Raw genomic sequence first — 24,743 nt, 5'->3', positions numbered from 1 at the left:
CAGAAAAAAAAAAAAAAAAGCCAGACCTAATATTATACTTAATGATAAAAGACTGAATGTTTTCTAAGATCAGGAACAAGACAAAGATTGTGTTCTCACCACTTCTATTCAGCATTGTACTGGAGGTTCTAGCCAGAGAATTAGACAAGAACATGAAATAAAAGGCACCCAGGGCCAGGGATTTAGCTCAGTGGTGCTGCTGCCTGCTCTGCAAGCACAAGGTCCCAAGTTCAATCCCCGGTACCAAAACATAAAAAATAAAGATAAAATAAAAGGCACTCCTTTGGAAAGGATCTGTATTTGCAGCAATCTTGTATCCGAATCCTAGGGAATCTACTTCAAAAGCACTGAATACAAAAATCAACTAAATTCCTACTAATTGATTAACAAAACTTAAGAAAACAAGTCTATTTAAAGTAGCATCAAATGGGATGAAATAATTAGGGATAAGTATACTAAAGTACAAGTCTTATCCTCTGAAAACTACAAAATATTGTTAAAAGAAATTTAGAAACACCCAAAAAAATAGTAAGACATCCATGTTCATGGATCAGAAGATTTAATATTGTTAATATAGCAATACTAATCAAAGTGATCTACAGATTTAGTGCAGTCCCTGTCAGACTATGGCCCTTTTTTTTGCAGAAATAGAAAATCCTATTCTAAAATTCATACAAAAATTCAAAAGACCCAAGATAGCAACAACAAAAATCCTTGAAAAAAAACAAAGTCAGAAGACCAAATACTGCCTAATTTCAAAACTTGTGACAGTAAGCAATCGAGATAGTCTGTTATTAGAATGAAGATAGACTGATGAACAGATCAGTAAAATATATTTGAAGGTACAAAAGTCAAGATATTGTGTTACTGTCATAAAGATAGATTTATAGATCAGTGAAATAGATTTGAAAGTAAATTCTCATATTTATAATAAATTGCTTTGTAACAAGGGTGCTATGACCATTTAATAGGAAAAGAATAATCAGTTTGTTTGAGACAGGTCTTGCTATGTAGTGTAGGCTGTCCTCGAACTTACGAGGATCCTCTTGCCCCAGCCTCCCAAGTGCTCAGATTACGGACATGCATCACTACACCCAGCAAAAATAATCTTTTGAAAAGTGGTTCTATGAAAACTAAATATCCACATGAAAAATAATGAAGTTGGACCTTGCCTTCCACCACAGACAAAAATTAACTAAAATAAACCAACAAATCAAATGTTAAAAACTAAGATTATAAAATGCTTGTAGGAAACCATGGTGCCAATCTCTGGAATCTTGGATTGCACTTTTTTTTCTTAAACTGGGCAAAAGATCTGATTAGACATTTGTCTCTGGAAGATACACAGAGGGCAAATAAGCACATGGAAAGATGGTCAACATCATTACTCATACGGAAAATGCAAATCAAACCACAATCTGACAACAGTTCACACCCATGAGAATGGTTGTGGTAAAAAGATAGCAACTAGAGTTGTGGAGAGTATAGAGGGTTTGGAGCTCACATATGCTGCTGATGGGAATGTAAATTGGTGTAGCGACCCTGGGAAAGAACTTGGCAGTTCCTCCAGTGGTCAGCCATCGAGTTAGCCCTCACTCCAGCAGTTCTATTCCCAGACAGATGTCCAAGAAGAATAGAAACAGACACCACACAAACACTTGTACATAAATGTACCTAGCAATGTTCTATCAATGGGTGAAAAGTGGAAACAACCCAAATGTCCATCAACTCATAGATGGATAAATAAAATTTGGTAGCATTATTTGCAATAAACAGAAATGCAGAGCTGCAAGTATGGTTCTGTTTTACAGCGCCATACAGCCTAACATGTATGAGACCCTGGGTTCAACACTGAGCACAAGAAAGAGAAAAACAGAAAGAGGGAGGGTGAGAAAGAAAATGAAAGAAAGAAAGGGAGGAAAAGAAAAGAGGGAAAGAGGAGTAGATCCTACAATGTGGCTGAAACCTAGAAAATGTGTGCTAAGTAAAAGAAGCTAGTCATCAATGACCACATATTTATATGATTGCATTTATATGCAATATTCAGAGAAAACAAATATACACAGAGTAGATTAGTAATTGTCTTGGATTTGGGGGAGCAGAGGGCGATGGCTAAGGAATACAGGATTTCTTTTGGAAATGGCGATAAGATTCTAAAATTGTGGTAATGTTTGCCCAGCTTTCTGAGTACACTAAAAACCATTGAATCGTACACCGCAATTGAGTGTTAAATGAATTGTGTCATAACAAACTCACTTTTTAAAAAGAAAGAAAATAAACACCTCTACCAAGTCTCAAGGTACAAAGGCATTCTCTGAACCCCCACTTCTACAGAGTCCCACCCCCTCCCTCCCACTGCACCTGCGTTGGTTTAGTGTTGATGAGTTTCAGGGTTGGGGTGGAGGCAGGGATGCACATACAGGATCTAGTGAGACTGTCCTTCAGTCTGACTGAGAGAACTGAGAAAGACACTATCAGCAGTCTGGCTGTCCCAGATAAGAGAGTTACTGTTGCATTCTTTCATTAAGATGATGCACTGAAATATCCCTGGCCCAGAACCATGAGTAGCAACTAAGCTGTGGCTCAAAGTTAGTTTAGCATGGTTCAGGAACAATCAACAATCACTTCATCTCAGGGTTTTTCAAAGTACTTGTCATAACTATTCATGGTTTATTTATCTGTATGCTTTTTCCTCACTGACTACACTGTAAGCTTCTTGGGGGCAGGACTTTATTTTATTCACCATTGTATCCTCAGATCTTGCAGTGTCTGGCACACAGTGAGTACTCAATAAACATTTGTACAGTTAGCCCATCATTGCCCAAAAGAACTTTCCAAGAAGCCCTTTATTTCCTGTATTCAACTGAATCCAAGTGCAACACTGTGTTGAATTCTATGTATCTAGGCACTAGGTACTGGTAATACTGTACTTGTTTTATCTTTCATGAAACCATATTGGAGTCTTCTGCCATTGTGAATTTTATGGTTAAAATTAAAGAAAATAATTTTCTTCTTTTGTAGTGCAATCAGTGTTGATGAAATTTCTTTATTCCAGGATGGAAGGTTAACATTTCATCCAGGAAGTCAAGTAGTGAAACTTCCTTCTATCAACTTCATGAAAACACACGGCACTTCCTTTCTGAATGCCTACACAAACTCTCCAATCTGTTGCCCATCCCGCTCAGGTATAACCATGCTTAATGTTAGTGGAGAAATGTGGCTATATGCTGAAAATACATTCTCAGTTTAGAAAATTAATCCCAAAAGCAAGATAGTAAAGCTGTACTTGACACCAAAATTTGTAGTGTAAGACATGTGTGGTCTCAGGTACATATTAGATATTGAGATTATTAGAATTTCCAGGTTTTTTAGGAGTAGGAACTTTTAATACCATCTAGAATACTACCTAATTCAGGTGTTACTGTTTCATTTCCTTATAATTGGTGACTAAGAATCTTTTGACTACTGAAGCACATGAGGAAACAATTATAGTTCCTAGAAGAGTTCTGTTTCCAAGGAAACTTTTTAGTAAGTGTTCAGGGCAGGCTTCTATGGACTTTACAGTTCAAGGCTGAATTTTTACATATTATTTCAGATTATATACTTTACCTTTCTCTTCAGTCTCAGTTCTTTTCTGTCATGAATCTAATTGTTCACTAATTTAACAGTCATCATTTTAATACTAAAAAGCCATGAATAATAAAGAAAAAGGGGGAAATTGTCAGCTCTCATAAATCCCATCTATTGTCTGACAGTGGCTTCCCTTTTTTGTGCCCTTCTAGTCTGCATTGGAGCTCCTAAGTAACACTGAACAATTTGGTTTTGTCTGTAAGTTACTAAGCTGGTATGCCATGGTTTCAGTTATAGGTTCTTTCACTTATATCTCCTGTGGGGTATATAATCACCCATGGTTGAAGGAAACCTAAACTATACTAAAACATAAACTATATTGATATTTTAATGAAGACGAGCCAAGTGTATTTAACAACACATTATGCTAACTTTTACTCTGTCGAGTGAATAAGTACGGGTCAAGAGTGGGGTGATGGCCGGGTTTTACTCCTCAGGGGACCCTGTCAAGTCTGTCACTCAGTTGACTTAACTCCAAAATGCTGTGTCGCCCACAGCATATGCAGAGTCAGTTGAAATAATAAAGAAAAATATGGTCAGTGAACTCTAAAGGTCTCAGAAATTTTAGGTGATATATGTCCTGGGAAAGGTATATTTTGAAGAGTTTGAGCAAAGAGAAGGAATAACAGTACTAGAAGTGAACATTTACCACATTCTTCCTGTTTGAAGCCATTACATGTATTAATTTTATATAATCTTCATAATGTTTCCATGTGATAGATACTGTAGGTATCCATGCCCATTTTGCAGATGAAAACTAAAGTATGGAAAGGGTAAGTAATTTATCAAAGGCCACTCAGTAGCTGATAATATTAGGATTCAAACCCAGCTAATTCCTTATCCCACCTCTCAGAGAGCATTTTGTTAGATGAAACCAGAAAGCTTATTGCAACCTACGATGTATGCACATAGAAATGGGAAAGGGGAAAGCATTTTTTTGAATAAAAACTCATAGAAAACGAGAGTGAAGACATACTGCACTCAAAGGACAAGGAATAGGGAAAATCTTTGAGAATGGTGGGGAAAGGAGCTCTGTGCTTTGAAGTATTTATGATTTAGAAAATTAACCAACAAATACTTATAAGTTAATTTATGGGGGCTGGGGATTTAGCTCAGTGGTTCTGCCGCCTGCCTCGCAAGCGTAAGGACCCAAGTTCGATCCCTGGTACCAAAAATAATTAATTAATTAATTTATGATTGAAAAAGACGTTAAAGCCACTCAGGCTTTATATTTAATTCCAGCTGTATTTACCTTCAGCAACTTAACCTGTCATCCTCGGTCGACTGACTCCTCTGTAAATGAAAATAGTAGCTCCTTGCAGAGCCTTCCCACCGATAAAATGAGGCAACGATCAGAAACGTTTGCTGTATTCGTCAGCTTTCCCACTGTACTGGTCAGCTTTCCCACTGCTGGGGCAAAAATACCAGATACCCACAACTTAAAGAAGGAAAGGTTTGTTTTCACGCAGAGTCTCAGAGGTCATGGTCAGCAGGCTCCAGAGCAGAAACAAGATGGGGGAGGGCATGCTGGAGCAAGGCGCACACCTCCTGGTGGCCAGGAAGAGCAGCACAGGAGGAGCACCGGAAAGGAAGGGGATGGTCCAGATACGTCCCCCAAAGGTCACAGCTCCTTCACCCATCCAGATACACTTAGAAGTGTGCTTCACCAATCTGCTAGGTTTCTCTTAATCCAATCCTGTTGGCAATCAAGATTAACTGTCACAAGCTCTCAGTCAAGGTGTGTCATCCTCCAGGACGTGTGCTCTAAACGACTGAACTATTGTCTCAGAACGATTGCCTTAATACCTACAACAAATTATCAAGTTTTACTCTACTCTCTATTTCTTTTTCTCCTCAGCAATGTGGAGTGGCCTCTTCACTCACTTAACACAGTCTTGGAATAATTTTAAGGGTCTAGACCCAAATTATACAACATGGATGGATATCATGGAGAAGCATGGTTACCGAACACAGAAATTTGGAAAACTGGATTACACTTCAGGACATCACTCTGTTAGGTAAAGAATAAAACAAAAGCCATCCTAATAGGCTCCCCTCTGCTGTAACACATATATGTGCTCTTTTTTATGTTTTTAACAGTTTTCCCACAAAAGTAAATCTCTTAATCTCTAATTCTGTTAATTTGGCTAAACCTTTAGCTTTCGTTAATCTTCTTAAAATATTAAAATTGCTAATAGGCTGGTAATTTTGTTATTCTTAAACATTAAAGGTTTATAAGTAGCATTTGTAACGTTGTTTAGCCCATGATTTATTTTGATTGAGTTCCGTTATGACTACTTTATTACTCATTTTAGAATATGTTTTTAAAATCATAGGATTTTTTTCTAATTATCTTTGTAATTTTCTTCCAACTTGAGCCTGTTGGAACTTTTTTCTTTCATTTTAGGAAACCTTATAATCAGGCAGCCAGCTTGGCTGCAGTATAGCTCGATGGTAAATCATGTGCTCTGAATGTTGGGTTCATTCCCAGCACAAATTGATCAATCAGTAAATCAATCAATCAATCACCTAGCCATTCATAGTGATTTAGAGTAGAGTACTAAAATCAGATTGCCTAATTTTGAAGACAAGCTTCTCTGTTTGCTACTAAACTTGTATAATCTTGGACACATCTAAGTTAATTGAGCTTTAATTTCTTTGGTGTAAAGATTAAAGAATAGCCTCATCTGCATTCTTGCCCATACTTGCTCCATTTTGTCTTTTTTGTCAGCAGCCATCCTGAGGTGGTTTTTGCTTGTGTTTCCTTGAGGATTAGTGATGTTGAGCATTTTTTCATATACCTGTTGGTCATTTGTGTGTCTTCTTTTGAGAAATGTCTGTCTAGGTCTATTGCCCACTTTTAAGTTGGATTGCTTGGATTTTTGTGTTGAGATGAGTTCCTTACATATTCTGAATATTAAGTCCTTGTCAGATATATAGTTATCAAATATTTTCTGCCAGTCTATAAAGGATCTCTTCACTCTGTTGTTTCTTTTGCTGTACAGAAGCTTTTTAATTTGATATAGTTCCATTCATCTATTTTTGCTTTTGTTTCTTCTGCTTTTGAGGTTTTATCCAAAATATATTTGATGATTCTAATGTTCTGAAGCATTTCTCCTGTTTTCCTCTTTTAGTTTCATAGGTCAAGTCTTACCTTTCAGTTTAATCCATTCTGAGTTGTAAAGTCATTCTTCTTTTTAAGAAGTAAAGTTAATCCAAAGCAGGGGACAGCTATTCATATTATCCTATTTGAAATTGTTTCCTCAGTCGATCCAGTGATAAAAAGAAATAAATCAGACACACACACTTAAATATCACATGATTTCTCTTATATGAGAAACTCAAAATATAAATAAATTAAAGAGCAAAGTAAATAGGAAGATAGTTCTTTTGCAAAGGGGAAGGGGTCCGAGAGAGAGACAGAGGGAGGGGATAAAAAAGAATTGATGTATTATGTTCATGTACCAACTCATCATGGTGAATATAATCATTAAGTTCTACAGACATATACTAATAAAAATAAAAATTAAAAGATAAATGGAATACCAAAAAAATCTTGTTTTAGCACTTCCAAAAATACGTAAAGTTATTCCCTTTAATTCTTTTTGGTTTTGTTTGTTTGTTTGTGGCAATACTGGGAATTAAGTCCAAGGAGCACTGTCCCCAGCTCTTATTTTTACACTAAGTGGCCCAGACTGGACTCAGACTTGAGACTGTCCTGCCCCAGCCTGCTGAGTAGCTGGATTACAGGCATGTGCCACCATGCCCAACTAACTTTCATTCTCATATATAAGATGGTTAAATTATGACCTGGTTTTTATTCCTTAGCAAGGAAGGAAGTGCAAGGTCCTTGACTCTTCTGTACTGTCTCCTATTCCTGTTTGCCAGCACTGCAGCAATACACTGTGGGTACACAATTAAATGTTTAATGAATGAAAAGGTTATGTTGATCTACTTATAGCATATTTGATGAACATTTGTCTTTAACCTGGGCTCATAGCACTTGTTCTTAGATATATAGATATAATATATTATATATAATATATACTATATAATTATATAATAGATATAATATAATTATATTATATATAATTATATTATATCCTTAGTTGAATATATTGTATTTGATATATATTCAATTAAGAACTTATCCTGTTTTAACATGTTTTAATGTTTCAAATATTTCTAATTTTCAGTTCTTTGTCCTGTGGAATTCTAAAATCAGTACAGGAAGAGTATTTAGATGTTGATATGTGGGATGTCACAGATGATTTTCAGCATAATAATAGCTTGCAGAATATTTTTATTTACTCACCCTCTCATGAGAGCTTAGGAAACTGAAGCAAACTACTAGTTCTATTTGTATAAGTGCTGCATGTACCCAAACAGCCATTTGGCTGACAAATATTTCAGGGTTTCTTTTAGTAGCATATCTGAAAAGGTTACATGAATTATGATGAATTATCTTTTAGATTGTTTCATGTAAGTTTAAAAATGGATTTCAGGGGCAAAAGTTCTCTTAATATCAAACTTCATAAATAGTGGCATTCAGTGTTTTTGACAGGTTGACTCTCAAATCAAAACTCAAGTTTTTATACTCCTACCATTTAACTTGATCATTTTTAACCTGCTTATATTTTATATAGACTACAAGTTTCTTTAATTTCTTACTATAATACTTCCTTCTGTCATTTTAGGCTTCACATGATGTTTTCTTCTGGTACCAGTATGATCCACCTATGTGTTCTTGTTCTGTATAATATTCTGTGGCATATTAGGAGTTGTTCTGGTTTGGATTGGTTTGGTTTGGTTTTGGCAGTTCTGAGACTGAACCCAGGGTACACTTGTTTCTGCTGGCCAGGTGCTGAACAGTTAGTGGCAGTACTACCCACCAAAATGCCACTTACTGACTATAAGTTCATGAGAAAGTTATTTATCTACGTACCTAGAATCCTAGTTCCATCAAATGAGCTTACAATAGATGACCTTCAAAGTCCTTCCGTTCTGAAATCTGTAATTTCAGTGGAGTATCATTAAGTGGTTTATGTTTACGGCTATTTATCTGCCCCCTTCACATTACATGTATTGCACTGATCATAGGTTTAAGTTCAAGTTAGTTTATTTTTTGTTTTTGTTTTTTTTGGTACCAGGGATCGAACTTGAGTCCTTGCACTTGTGCAGCAGGCGACAAAACCACTGAGCTAAATCCCCAGCCCAAGTTTATTTTTTTATCAATTGAAAGAAAACATTTGTACTTAAGTCACAGGGTATTTTGATCATTTTTGCTTTAAGGTAAAACTGTTTTACCAATGTATTCCCAATATCAAAAATAGTAGTTCTCAGCCAAGGGCAATTTTGCCATCCCAGAGCTCATCTGACCACGTCTGGGACATTTTTGGAGGACACCACTGTGGTCGCTAACATCTGATGGGCAGAGGCCAGGATTGCTGCTAGACAGCACACAGTGCACAGAACAGCTCCTTCCTGCAGAAAGTGTTCCCAAGCCCAAACGTCAGCAGGCCACAGGAAGAAAGTGTAGAACAGGTATTTCCTGCTCCCCAGCGTGGTGTTAGGAATGTCACACAAAGTAACTGCCTTCGTTTTAAATCCTAAATTTATTCCTCCATAGTCTAGGAATCAGATCCACATGACATTAATATGTCCATTTTTTTTAGAACAAGGCCAAAGAAAACTGTTAATTTCGAAGCATACAGAATTGGGAGGGAATTGATTTTATCTGGAAGAAAATTTAAAACTAGATTTCTAACAGTATAATTTAATAAGGAAACTTAACATTAAATAGTATTCCTTAAAATACTAAGACTAAAAGATGATCCTTATTTAAGTTACAAAAGTAAAATCAGGTATTTGCAATATCCATTCAGCTAATATTTATTGAGCTACCTGCTATGCTCCAGACACTATTTTAGTGTATTTTTAACTAATTAAAACACAAAATTCTCCAGTGTCATGGAACTTACATTCTAATGCTATCAGAAAAGAAATTAAACAAACCGCTGCCTTGTTTTTCCTAGCTAAATGTTTAAAGCCTAAAATTAAAATCAAGTCCTCTGTCACTTCATCTTACCATTATAATTATGTGTGTTCTCTGCGCGTGGAGCTTGATGTTTTTCTGAGCCAAGTCATGACAGGCTGTTTTGAATCCTCTGAAGCTAGTACGAAATAAAGGCGTACTTCCAGAAGGCGAGAATCGCTACAGACAAAACTAAGCTTCAACCTCTTGGCAAACAGCAGAGAGAAGCAAACCCCGGGCTGCTAACACGACTCTTCCTGCCTCGTCAGGCCTCCAGCCAAGCAGCAGCGGCTCCCACGCAGAGCAGAACCCGAGTGAGGAAGGGGGCCCAGAATTCGGGACACTGACCAAGGAGCCCTCTCTGCACCTCTCACTCTGCAGCCTGAGGAATAAGCTTTGCTTCTCCCATCCGTACCCACTATTACTTTATAATCTAAAATATTATATATTGTAGGTCATTTTTCTCCATGACAGGAAGAGTTTGTTTTATTCTTGTCCTTATCATAAAAGAAGGTTTGATTGCTTTGGCCATGTTGGTAGCTTTTTTTAGAACTCCCCACTTTATTATCTTTATTAAAATTTAGTATCTAAAACAACACACATTATTCTTGGCACATTCTCAGCATAACATATTATGATAGTGGATGAATTTGAGATTTTTGTTTTGTTTTTTGTTATCCAGAGCCTTCATTTTTAATGACTAGCAAATTCTTGGCTAAAACAGCACCTTCAGATTGCTGTCTACCATAACTCTTATGCCACTTTCTCAAAATACACAAGTGATACTTCTGAGCCTACGACTGAGTAACAGTTCTTGGATTTTGTTCTCATTTGACTACTAAAGTTTAATAAAAGTTTAGCTGTGTGTAATGACATTTATCACCTACTTTTGCAGCTTAAAATTGGGTTATAGTTTTATTGGTGACACTTTTTTTCTTAATGGCATACATTTTTTAATAAACATATCTTACAGTTGTTAACATTTTAGATTTGATGAACTCTGTAGAAGGTGAGTAGGCTCAGATGGAGAACAGGAAGGTGAATCTTCTAAACAGAGTCATCCAAGTAGGAAAGCACAGACCTTTTAAATGGCACGTGAACCAGAATTCCCACAAGAAAAGTTAGGCTTTCAGGATTATTTGGGAACTTAAATAAAAGCCTGAGGCAGCTGGCAGGAAATAACCTGTTTCATCAAATAAGCTGGATTTGACAATCTCTATAGTTTTTGTTCTCTAAAAATGACAACAACCTCTGCTGTGTTCTTTTCATCCTTGAATATATTTTGTGCTCTCTGATCATAATTATAATTTGATGAATAATAATGTCCCATAATTATTTTTGATGAATTTTTTGGAGCTGCTGTAATTTCTTGACTGAGCAATTGGCTATCCCTTCCAAGTTGTGTTTTTTGTTTGTTTTTTGGTTGGTTGGTTGGTTGGTTTTTTTTTACTGTATTACTTTGCAGTTAGCAATGAAGAATCTGGCTTCCTTTTAGCACTTATTTTTTTACAGGTATGATGCTACACTATAGAATTTCAAAAGTAAGGCACTTAATTGTATAAGGAACATACGAGAATTTTCACACTTTTAAAACTTCAGGAGGAATATTAAAATATCTAAAAATGCCTGAGTAAATCAGCATGCCTAATAGCTAATCTAATCACAGTAAATTCTTAGCAGTAAAATCTTTACTTTGAAGCATGATAGACATAAGTTTGTACCTTTTATTAAGTATTCTATTCTGAGACTTATAGTAAATGAGATTTTTCATCCAGTATAGTATCTGAATATGGTGATTATTTTCATTAAGTTCTTTTGTCTTGTAGTTCTGGTTATCAAACCTAGGGCCTCGAGTATGCTAGGCAGCCCTTCCCTGTATTTAGGTTGGGAAGTCCCTGGAACCCACCTACATAAGACTAGCCGTTGTACATGACCATTATATGTGGGTTTATATGCCATAAAAAGGGATTTGGGTTACTAGTCAAAGAATAAGGACTATCCTTACATGAGTCGCAAGTGATGGAATTGAGGAGTAATTCTGAAGCCAGTACAACTTCAGGGACCTCAGTAACAGGCACTGGGGGAACCTTATTCTAGTTCTCTGTGATTAATATGACTCATGACTTATTCTTCTACTCTTCTGTGGGTCTTCTTCTCAACTACATCACTTCCAGCCATCACTTTACTTTTGGTTCAAGTTTCAGCTCCTTTTTGACTCTTCTAACTCTTAGCTATGTGTTCTGGACAACTGCCCATTATTGAATTATTTCTGTCTAAATTATAAATAAGGATGATAGGCCCAATTCATATTTAATGGCAAGCCATCATAACTGCTAACCAGGTTAATGATACAAGGATCTTAGTCCTTAGGTTTGATGACCAATTAACAGGCTAGAAGTGGAATTAAATACTACACAATACAGTCACCCCTTCAAGCAAGAGCAAGGGACTTGATGACATGTCTACTGTAGTGACTGTTTTTTAAATTTTCTTAATGACAGATTTACTGGGACAATTCACCCACTTCGTCCTTTCAGACTTTTTATGGTATTTAGTTCAGGAAATATTTTATATAATATTGAAAAACAAAAGCTTACAAAAATTTAAAATACTATAGTTGGTCAAATTGATAAGCTAAATTACTTTAAAAGTGTAAGAAAAATCTTCCCTTTTTGATATATGAGTGTGATTGAAAACTACAGTGAATGTTTGAATTTTAAAATTTATTACAGTAAAGGACCCACTGTCATTCATCTCCCTCACAATACTCAAAATACTCTCCCGCTTTGAAAACATCACATCGCTCTTGTCACTTTCAGAAGCAGTCCTGGAAGTCCTCCTTCATTAGTGTCTTCGGGTACACTACCATGGTTGCTTCAATGTCCTAAATCAATTCAAAATGTTTACCTTTTTATGGTCATTTTGACTTTGGGGAAGAGCCAGAAATCACAAGGTGCCAGATCCATTGAATAAGGTGGATGAAGACACATTGTAATGTATGTAATAAGCCTGCCTTTCTGTAGGATGGCACTCAGCAGAGCATTCACTGTATTTATGATCATACCTCGAAAAGACATTCACAAAATAGGACTTCCAGAACTGCTTCAGAAAGTGGCAAGAGGCCTAGCATGGTGGCACACTCCTATAATCTCAGCACTCAGGAGGCTGAGGCAGGAAGATCACCATGAGTTCAAGGCCAGCCTGGATTACATAGCAAAACCCTGCCTCAAAAAAACAAAAGAAAATGGCAAGAAAGAAGGAGCAAATCTGTTCAAAGCATGGGGTAATATTTTAAGAGGGATTAATAGCAATGTGTCTTACTATGATAAATTTTTTAAATTTAAACACACACCATATATTTTGATTAACCCTTGTATCTGTTGAGCATTTAAATAATACATATTTAAAAGTGATGTTCCAACTTGAATTTGCCGGACTTGTATAATTTATTCAATTAAAATAGACTGTTTTTGTGAGTGGCCATATGTAAGGAAGATAGATGACAGTCTCGTAAATTAAAAGGCATATGTGTTTCTCATAACTTTGAGGGGAAAACATTTGAGAGGCATGAGGCTGGATTCCTTCTTCTGTTACAGAATTTATTATGCTGATAGAGAAATGAGAGGGAGAGGGAGAGGGAACTCCACAGAACTCCAAATATCTGAGATAGTTAAATTATCTTTATTAGAGTCTTAGGAAGCTAAAGATTTATCTAGGCTCCCGCCCCATGTGAAAAGAAAGTTGTCATTTTCTCACAGTCGATTTTAATGCGTGATTTATTGCAGAGTAACTGCTACGGTATAAACTCACCCTGTGCTACCTGTGGACTGACCGTATCCAGGGCCATAGCAGGACTTGGCACACTGGGACAGCAAACCCACACCACAGTGACATACATACAGATTTTTGCAATAATGAGTTGATAATGTGTTAGGTGATTTTATTTTCTATTTGTATTACTGGGGAGTAAATCACAAGTGATTTCATAAGGCAAAAATAAAGCCTTATTTGAAATCTAGCCATCATGATAAAACTAGGCTAAAATTAATTTGATTTGAGCCATTTTACCTTTAAAGTGACCTAGGTTAAAAGAATCTCAGCAACATAGAGAGCAGAAAGCAGAGGGAGAGGAATAAATTTATAACTAGAAAGGTTACATGAAATCAAATCTCTGCACTGCTGCGGCAGAAGATTACACCAGGTGCGGTTCAGTCCTGCTATCCTTAAAGGTTAGAAGGCCTTCCCTTGAGCTGTCTAGATTCACTCTTGACTCTGCCGAAGGGTCAGTCCATCAGCACAGTCGAGACAATAATCCAAAGACAGGCCACTAGTTATACTGTAGTTCAAGCTTGCTTCTTGTAATGATCTCTCAGCCATACTTTCCCGCATGTAACACTCCTAGGCTGAAAAGGAAACACTTTGGTCCCCATACTTGCTGTGTGAATCTCCATGGGCTGATCATTCTTATCTTAAACTCCCTGAGTCCTACCCCAAGTGCTGCTGCTGTCATAAACCCCTGAAATCACAACTCTTAGTCACAGAGTGAGATTTCAGCAACACTTAAGCAAAAACCGAGAAAGTAATGTCATATTGTTTTGATAGTGTAAGGAATTTCACAAAATGCCCTACTTGGAATTTCTCATATGTTAGAATTAATTAGAATCTATTAGATGCAGTTCTGCTAAAATTCTAGTTTTTCTTATTTTTCACAAAATATATTGAAAAAAATGTTTTTATGATGGCTGCTTCAGTTTCTTTACCTGCTTTTCAGATAGAAAAGAAGAATCTTTCATTTTGGCTCCTCTTCTGTGGGCCATGAGTTATTTTGTATGGTTTGAATTTCTCTTGTGTTTAATATAAAATACTCTATACTTCCATCTGGCTAACTTTCAATATCCTGCTATAAGAAAAAGTAACTGTTCTAAGTAGCCTATCATAGTTTTAAAGGATACATAGGCAAATATTCATTTCTTTTTTTACTTTTTTTTATTAATTTGTATAGCTCAATTTTTGGTTTAGTGCTGGGGATCAAACCCAGGACTTATGCATGCTGGGCATGTGCTCTACTACTGAGCTATATCCCTAGCCCTCATAATTTTCCAATATAATTATTCTGAACATGTACATGAATGAATCTAAATGTTTTCCATGTTGCTTTCCTATGTGTACACTTAGTCCATTTTTTAAACTTCAAAAATTTCTTACAATAGACCTGTGTTTTTACTCCCTCAGTAATCGTGTAGAAGCATGGACAAGAGATGTTGCTTTTTTACTCAGACAAGAAGGCAGGCCTATGGTTAGCCTTATCCCGGATAAGAATAAAGTGAGAGTGATGGAAGAGGACTGGAAGAATATAGACACAACAATTAATTGGTTAAGAACAGAAGGAATTAATTACACAAAACCATTTGTTCTGTATTTGGGTTTAAATTTACCACACCCTTCCCCTTCACCATCCTCAGGAGAAAACTTTGGATCTTCAACATTTCGCACATCTCTTTATTGGCTTGAAAAAGTAAGTATGTTCCGTGTGCTCAAAAGCAGAAGTTAATATTGTATGTGTAGTTTATTGGTATTACTTCATTAAATTATCACTTTTTGTAAAACTTTGAAAAATGTGTAAACTGGACCAATAACTGGTTTGACTAAAAAACAACAGGAGCAAGTGAAAATAGAAGGGAAAAAATGGAAACAAAGCTTTTTTACAGGGAGGCGGGTGGGATAAAACAAAATTTTTAAAAAACGAGCAATTTTATAAAAATGAATGTGTAAAACTTAGAAGGCTGCTTCTGAATTGAATATATTTGTGTATAGTATGTCTGTGAAAAGAAAAACTCAAAGATATTCTCTTAGGAGTGTGGGCAGTTATAAATGAAAACAAGTAGTAAAACTAATATTATTAAGTATACCATAATGAAAACACTAGAAACACTGAGGATTAAAGTGCTTGCAGAAAACTTACTAGACTAGTTAAAATAGAGTTAGTGTTTGTATGGACCAAGCATCTTCTCACAAATCATCATACAGCTTTCTGAATTTGATTACCTTCCAGCACTTTATCTGTTGCATTTACACTATCATGCTGTATCTCTAAGAGTTCCTTTAATGTGAACATTTTTCCAATCGAGATGTGTTAAGGTCATCTTCACGAAGACCTTCTGTATTTATGTCGATAAAGTAAGTATGCCTTCACTTCCTCTAGCTACGTATCTAGGATCTTTGGAATGGCAGCAGTGTCAACATTCTCAGCCATTCCTTCTATAATTTTATTTGCATTTGATTTGAAATTTACTTCTAGCTTTATGACTTTTCATACCTTTGCTGTATACTCATTGTTGTTGGGCAGTTCCTTTTCTCACTGTCCATTTGGTAAAGTGTCAATGGATTTATTCATTGGAGAGAAATAAGTTGTGTGAGTATATACTTTATTATCTGTGCACACACGAGTAACCATACTTTGAAAGAAACACCATTAGCCACTGAATTTGATGCGCATCTGTTATTTACAGAGTGATTTGTAATCTAAAGAGCTAGCAGCCTATTGGTATGAAGATTTGTAATTTATGCAATTACAGTCGATATACTTTGGTAACTGGAATTTTTGAAGCCTCTTTATGGGGAGACATGTGGTTTAACTAAACCATAGTGACTGAAACGCATGCAAATTAGTACCACATGAACCAAAGACTACCTGTATCTTGGAATGTGTAGCTTTGAAATGTTTGGCTTGTAAATTTCCTTAAAAGCTTTAATTAGAAACACTTTATTGCACCCTATTTTAAAGGAAATAATGTCATAGTTTTAGATATCTCATATCTTTAAAAATACTAAGTGGCTCCATTTTCAAAATTCAGAGTTAGTGAAATAAGCTAACTCACTCTCAACTCTCAACAGTAAATAGATGCTTGAACTTTTACTAAAAAATCTATATATATGAATTATATATATGAATTATATATGAATTAAAGATGTAGCATAATTGTTTTGTCAACATTGTAAGTAAACATTATAAATTACATATATATTAAAAAGTTGTATTTGTTTTTAACAAATGTTTGGCTAATTAGATATTGACATTTTTACTAGTGATTCATATCACCATATTTTATAGAATCTAGATTCTTAGTTTATTGATGCTGAAGCTCTGTATTGGTCACAAAACTATATATAAAAGCAGTTGAAGCCGGGTGAGGTGGCACACGCCTGTAATCCCGGCAGGGCTGAGGCAGGAGTTGAACACTTTTCTGGACACTATATAGTCTAATATAGCACATATTTTTCATTGGCATGTATAATTTCAAAATAATTTTTCCACAACTATTTTAGTATATATGCAATTTACCTTTTGTTGTTATTGAAATATAGATTGAGCATCCTTATATAAAATTCCAAAATCTGAAATGCTACAAAATGTGAAACTTTTTGCGCATCCGGGTGATACTACAAGTGTAAATTCTTCACCTGACCTCATGTGATAGGTCATAGTCAGAACATGGGTGCACTAAAAATATGGTATAAAAAAATACCTTCACCTGTGTAAATAAGATACATATGAAACGTAAGATCCATCTCCACTATATCTCAGTTAAGTACATCGCAATGGCTTCTGCTCCCAAACATTTCAAATAAAAGATACTCAACCTTTATTAACAATTTGTCCCTGGCTGGGGATTCAGCTCAGTGGTTCCGGCGCCTGCCTCGAAAGCGCAAGGTCCCGAGTTTGATCCCCAGTACCAAAAAAAAAAAAAAAAAAAATTGTCCCTATTCTAGGTATTTCATGTACTTTTTTCACATTTTCTGATCATTCTTTTCTACTAGTCTTAGTAATTAAACATTGTGTAGTTCACTGTACATGTTTTTTTGGAAAAGAGAATATTACCATGTTGCTAGCCTAACTACATTTTTCCCCCCTTTTAGGTATCTCACGATGTCATCAAAATCCCCAAGTGGATGCCTCTGTCAGAAATGCACCCTGTAGATTATTATTCTTCTTATACAAAAAACTGCACTGGGAAGTTTACAGACAAGGAAATTAAGAGCATTAGAGCTTTTTATTATGCTATGTGTGCAGAGACAGATGCCATGCTTGGTAGGTGGTATAATTAATAGGCAATTAAATGAAGAAAAAGTATAATATTTTTCCAACAAACTGTTCATGCTGGTTGGAAATTGCTTAGATGTTTCAGATATTTCTTAGTACAGTTGCTTAGATATTTTAGACTTAGAACTATAGGAATCTTGACACATAAAAATTAGATAACATTCTTTAATAATAGAATTAAAAGCTCCTAATTAGGGGCCGGGGATTTAGCTCAGTGGTTCCACCACCTGCCTCACAAGCGCAAGGATCTAAGTTCGATCGCTGGTACGAAAAAAAAAAAAAAAGGTCCTAATTATTCACAAATTCTCAGGTTCATAAATGCTCAGATTTGCTCATACATAAAGGGTTATAGAAGGCTGTATCTGCTTGAAACGAAACTTCTCACTAGCCTTAAACAGGAGTCAGTATTCAACCGAACGCAGTATGCATATGACGGGTAATTATAAGGCAGTTCCGACTCTTAAGCGACAAGAAAGTTTACTCAGGGCTGGAGATTTAGCTCAGTGGTTCCGGCGCCTGCCTTGCAAGCAAAAGGACCCGAGTTCGATCCCGGTACCAAAAAAAAAAAAAACAAAAGAAAGAAAGAAAATGTATTCATTGAGTCTTGTGACTCCTTCCAAACTTGTAATACTGCAAAATCAATCCATTCTTCCTTAGCCCTTTAGAGAAAGGCTAAACTAAAGCTGAAATCAGTTTCCCTGTGCAAATTCTGGACCAGAATTGTATTGAACTTTTTGCCTTCATTTAAGCTCAAGGGCAGCTCAAAACCAAGCCTGCCTCCATTAGATGATTGTCAAGAGTTTTTCCTATTCACTTGAAGAGTTGTGGCAGTTTCTAGTTCACACGTGGAGCAACCCTGGTTTTAAGGAGAAAAAAAAAAAATCACTGTTTTTATAATAAGTAATTGTTATAACACCGTGACATTTACTTTGCTGCACTTTGGAGCTGAGCATAACTGCACTTGTGCAGTGTGGGTAGCACCTGTTTTGTGTAAAGAAAAGCTTGAGTGTGAACAGTGAATAATTATTTGTTAAAAAGCATTTATTGGGTAAATAGAAAAGTATGCCCCAGAAAGCAAAAGGCCATATGCATATTTATAATATAGCAAGTTATATTATTAAAAGAGGCATAAGGACTTTCCAAGTACTCAATGTTATTGCAAGTAAAATTTGAAGTGTCTTAATCATAAGCCCATAACTTCAATTGAATTGCATTTCATCAGTGTTTTTAGATGTCAGGGAGTGTTTATCCATTTGTCTCTACAAATTGCTTTCAGAAGATTGCAGCCATCCAGTCATCTGTATCTACTAAAGAGAAACACTATAATACTGCTGCTAGGATGGCAAGAATATTGTTCTTCACGGAGGTTCAGCGGGGAGAAAAACCACAGCAGCTTGCTTACCTCAAGTTACAAAGTTTATGGAACATACTGCATCTTTCTTTTAAAATCTACACTGGTCTAGTCACCAAATCATATTTATTATGCTGGGCACAGTGTTAAATACTATTAAGAAATCACATTATTTTAATGACACTTTTTCTACTTCAGGGCCTTTATATTTTCTCCTTCTTCTGCCTAGAATGTCCTTCCTTCTTTTTGCTTTTTTTACATGACTGGCTTATTCTCAGTCTTTACCCAGCCACTCCAAGTTAGTATACCAGCCTCGTCATTCTGTTTACACGTTATCATGTCGTTACATCATAACACTAGTTTGGTAGTCTTTCTACTTGTTTACCCTCTGTCTTTCCATAAGATGCAAGCTTCTCTCCATAAGAAGCATAGACCTTCGGTCTTACTCCACATCCTCAGTACCCAGCATTGTATAGTGCCTGGCACATAATAAGCACTCAGTAAACATTTACAGAATGGATGTAAACAGAAAAGACTACAATATATTGTTGTAACTAAGATGGTAACTACAGTATATTGTCGTAACTATACAAATGGTGGGGCTCTCAGAGACCAGAGTGATTCACTGACCCAAGAAGAACAGGGAGTGCCTCCCCAGGAAGGTAAAGCTGGAGCTGGGTCACGCAGGAGGAATGGAAACTTGACAAGTGAGCAGTGGGAGAAAAGGCAGTTGACATAAAAAGCAGTGTGGACAGAGTCAAGAAAATGTGAAATGATATGGTATGTTTGAGGGACTGTGAGAAGTTTAGGACTGCTGGAAGGTCAAGGTTGAGGAGTCAGCTGAGGCTGCTGAGGTTGGAGAGCGGACAGGGGCCTTGCACGTCATGCTAAAGATACACAGTGGGACATTCTGAGCAAGTGTAAGCAGGAATGTGACATGATCAAATGATCAGGTATTTTAGAACGACAGCCACCAGAATGGAACAAGGGATCCTGTGAAAGGGAGAGAGGAGTGGAGGCAAGACTTGTAAGGAGGCAACTCTAGTTGTCAAGTTGAAAGATCACGAGAGTCTTAATTCCATGAATGGCTTCACAGAGCACTGGCTCTCAGCTCTCACTGAGCCTCGGTGGAGTTTTTAATAATACAGACCCTTATGACCCAGGTTCAGGCACTACTGAAACAGGAATGACTGTATGTCTCTGGACTGTGCTTCACTGTAATTCTCTTAATGATAGTGAAGAGGAAATGTAACACATGGAGAGACTGCTCAGAGGGACTGGGCTGAGCAAGTTTGGTGTCCAGTTGGTCCTTATCCAAAAGTATGCTAAATGACACTTGCAGACCATCTGTTCTGCCTCCAGCCCTTCTTCAGAGGTGGGGTTTCCATAGCCCTCAGCCGGCTTCTTCAGCCTGAACTGGCAACTGTTTAAGTCAGAGCTGAGCTGTCCGACCTTTCGGCTCGCCTGAGCCACACTGAATAAAGAAGATTCATCTTGGGCCATGTATAAAGTATGTAACATATTTAAGTAACAGAACTTCCTTATTTTTAAATATTTTTAATATAATACGAGGCGGTTAGGAGGAAAAGTAGCAGGAAAAGGAGTTCTGATCACTCTTGTGACTTCCTGTTGTGCAGAGCTTGTGGGTAAGTGGTGATATCAGTCTTTGTATACAGTGCCGACAACCAGACTGTCATTCTTTCCACATTCGTGGCCCTAAGGGGGTGATGCCCACCCCCACCCCCATAAAATTTTCTGACAGAAACAGAAAGCAAGCAGCATGATCTCCAGATAAAGAAGCTTTGAGCAAGAATTCCTGTGGGTGTTATATTTTCTCCCTCCTCTCTACTCTGTCAACTGAAGAGCAAGCACATCAAACTGTGGATAATATTCAGATGTTAAGAAGCATCCTTACAAACTTTTAAAGGTAGAGTTGTTAATGAACTTAATGTGATAAAACATGAGCTAAATGTTAGTGAAGAGATTTGTCTCGATCTCATTGTAGGTAAAATTATTCTGGCTCTTCACCAGCTAGATCTTCTTCAGAAAACTGTGGTCATATACACTTCAGACCACGGCGAGCTGGCCATGGAGCACCGACAGTTTTACAAAATGAGTATGTATGAAGCCAGTGCTCATGTTCCACTTCTGATCATGGGACCAGGCATTAAGGCCAACCTGCAAGTACCAAGTGTGGTGTCTCTTGTGGATATTTACCCAACTATGCTTGGTAAGTAAAGTGATTCTGTGTTTTGTTTTTATAGTAATGCTATAAAATGAACAAGCAAAGAAATCAGAAGGCCCACTGACTTGTTTTAACCTTGAGCAACTCATTTCACTGAGTCACATTCATACTCTAAAAAAGGAAGATAATGTTCCTAAGGTTCCTGTGGCCTTCACTCATTTTACTCATTTTCCCTTCAGAAGATTCACAATCAGGATGTGGGTAAGATATTCAAACTCATAACTTTATAGATGATTTGTACATCATTTGACTCCCTACCGGCACCTCCCCAAAATCTAAACATTTTCTTTTCACATTATTCTACCCACTTTGAAAGTATTGACTTTGTACAGCATTAGACAAGTCCCTTAATCTGAGGTTATGAATATATTTCTCCTCAGACTCTTTAGACAGTTTTATACTATTTGCTTTACTAGCTTCTTAATGTCTGTAAGTATATCCATAGGTCTAGAATAACAACATTCAGTTTGGGAGTGGTTAGCTGTTTTCACTGAAGATACTAGAATGGTAATATCATCAAATTCAAAGGAAATTATGTAGAACTGTTTCTAACTTAGCAGAGTTCTTTAAATTCATTAGATTTAAATACTCTAATTCTTCTGTTCTAAGCCACTAACAATTAGAAAAATTATCATCAACTTATAAGTTTCAGTTAATTAAAATGATGACATTTTTCTAATTTCAGGAATTTAAAAATGTGACACATGCATCTTAAAAATCAAAAAAATAAAAGTTCTTTTTATCTTCTTCATTGTACTACAAAGTCTCTTTAATAAATTTCTTTAGAGTTAATTTAAATCAATGACCTTTGCTTTTCTCTTTTTTCTACATTACTTCTTTTATATTTGAGCATCTTTCTAGTTCTTGGAATTTTGAGTCTCTTCAGTTGCTTAGTCATCAGTTGCTGGTTTCTCTATATCACAAAGCACTTATCATACTTAGTCACTTTCTGGCTTCATCTCTGTAACTTTCCATCACTTTTTTTAAAGAAGCCTATATGTAATTATGCATATTTCTGTGTGTTTCTCCTATTATCATCTAGTATTGCCATTTCTTTAGAGTTTCTTCCCCTGATTTTTATTCATATAGAATTCTCATTCCCAAAGAAATCCTCTTTGGGTTATTGCATTTGCTTGATTTTTTTAACCTTGTCCTGTTTTCTTGAGGTTCAGTGACTAGAACTGCAAAAAAGTACTGTAAAAGATTATAGAAAGTGGGGGTGACTCTGCCATTGTTGTTTCTGTTGTTGTTGTTAGTGCCTGTTAGTTATACAGAATAATGGGTTTCCTTTGGGCAGATGCATTTGGGCAGATGTTATATTGCACATGCATTTAATGTACTTCGATCATTTCCACTCCTGAATAACCCCTTACTGTTCCTTCCTCATGCCCTTGTGGGGTAAGTCTTTCTCAAGGTTTCCCTCATATATGTATCTCCTAGTGATATTTTGCATTTTATTTGTCTAATTCTACAGGTAAGAAGTTTAAAAATGAAATGAAAAAGGATTTATCATCAAATAACTGGGACATATAAATATTATGTACTACTTTTGAAGATTTATAGTACATATTAGCAGTAAATTTATATCTACAATAAATAAAGTTTATTTTGTTTAAGCATTGTTTTGAAGACATAGCAACTACCAAACCCCTTCCTTATATAAGCCTTGTTACTATCTCATGTAAGAAACTTTGAGAAACAACTGATTATTTAATCATTCAGAAAATAAAAGACTGATGATACTAACGATATTTAGTGAGGGCTCTTATGTGCCAGGCACTGTTCTCAGAATTTTATATAAATTATCTTACTTAAACCTAAAATGAATCTATGAGCTACAAGAACTATGATGAGCCCCCTTTGACAAACAAGGAATCTGAGGGTTGAAGGAGTAGGTAACATGCCCAAGGTCACATGGCTAACTAAGCATTGGAACCCAGACAGTCTGTTTCTACAAAATCTGCATACAATCTCTTTTTAAGTTGGACATTTCTCATACTATTGTTCTATCTGTCTGTCTGTTTTGGTTTGGTTTGGTTTGGTCTGGGCTTTGAGACGGGGTCTTTCTATATAGTTCATGCTGGACTAGTCACTGTGTAGGCCAAGCTGGCCTTGAAGTCATGGTGATCCTTTTGCCCCAGCCTCCAGAGCACTTGGATTACATGTGTGCATCACCATGCCTAGCCTGTCTGTGTATCTGTATTTGATAGATTTAAAAAATTATTTTTTCCTAAATCAGTATAATCCAGGAATGTCCAAGTATGTTTTACAACATACTAGTACCTTTAAAAATGATCCCTGTGATCTTTAATAATAGGGAAAATATAAATATCATTTAGAAATATTCAACTAATAAAAGAATGAATTGTGTAAGAATATTTTGTTGTTTTTGTTACAAAGATATCGCTGGAATTCCTCTGCCTCAGAACCTGAGTGGATATTCTTTGTTGCCGTTATCATCAGAACCGGTTAAGAATGAACATCAGTTCACAAACTTGCATCCACCCTGGATTCTGAGTGAATACCATGGGTGCAATGTGAATGCTTCCACCTACATGCTCCGAACCAACCAGTGGAAATACATAGCCTATTCTGATGGTGTTTCAGTATTGCCTCAACTCTTTGGTAAATTTGTTGATACATTTTAAGTACAATATGCCTAATAAGCATTGCTCAAGAGATTTGATAATGATTGTTAAATAAGGGAATATCTGGTGCTTCTTATCCTGGCATGGGCTACAAAAGATTGCCTGTAGGAGCAGCTTCCTTGCAAATCAGCATGTGACTATCAGAGAAAGTGCCTAAGGCTTTGGATCTGGGTCTCATGATTGAAACCAGTGGTTCCCCCGATCAGAGACCTTTCTATACTCATTACTGTATTTCCCAATCAGCAGGCAACACCTTCTCATCATACCTAGGTTGCATCTGTTCTGAAAGATCAACACCTGTCTTTCATGGAGCCTGACATGCTATGTTACATGCTCCGTTAATTATTTAATGTTCACCACAACGCTACAAGATAGAATACCATTCCGTGTTATAGAAAAAGTCAGGAAAGTTCAGTGTATGAGGTCTTGCAGCTGTGTAACAGACCTGAGATTTCAATGCAGGTCTAACTCCAAAATCCATGCTCCTTTTACTCTATAAAATTCCTGCCAGCTTCATTAGTCTATGAATAATTTTTATTTATTTATTTGGAGTTTTTTGAGACAGGGTCTCACTATGTAGTTCAGACTGGCCTTGAACTGACTGTGTAGCCCAGGCTGGCCTGGAACTCACAGTGATTGTCCTACCTCAGCCTCCCATATGTGTGCTGGGATTACAAGCATGTGCCACCCCACCTAGCTCATTAATTAATTTTTAAACAGCAGTTTTGGATTTA

At 36.4% G+C, this 24,743-nt stretch overlaps 1 protein-coding gene across 1 annotated transcript in view; it reads left to right on the top strand.

Moving 5' to 3' along the window:
* Arsk (arylsulfatase family member K) overlaps window positions 1–24,743 on the top strand; it is a 30,907-nt gene that overhangs the window by 3,406 nt on the left and 2,758 nt on the right. Inside the window, exons 2-7 of the mRNA XM_004841695.3 lie at window positions 3,056–3,185; window positions 5,489–5,648; window positions 14,897–15,179; window positions 17,582–17,753; window positions 21,122–21,346; window positions 23,762–23,986. Of these exons, the coding sequence (XP_004841752.1) occupies window positions 3,056–3,185; window positions 5,489–5,648; window positions 14,897–15,179; window positions 17,582–17,753; window positions 21,122–21,346; window positions 23,762–23,986 (1,195 nt within the window). The remainder of the gene's footprint in view (window positions 1–3,055; window positions 3,186–5,488; window positions 5,649–14,896; window positions 15,180–17,581; window positions 17,754–21,121; window positions 21,347–23,761; window positions 23,987–24,743) is intronic.

Source organism: Heterocephalus glaber, unplaced genomic scaffold (assembly GCF_053883595.1).
Source record: "Heterocephalus glaber isolate CG9 unplaced genomic scaffold, H.glaber_assembly_v1.0 deba00001465, whole genome shotgun sequence".
Taxonomy (NCBI): domain Eukaryota; kingdom Metazoa; phylum Chordata; class Mammalia; order Rodentia; family Bathyergidae; genus Heterocephalus; species Heterocephalus glaber.
The sequence above is the reverse complement of the archived record's forward strand: the minus strand, read 5'-3'. Positions and strand labels throughout refer to the sequence as shown.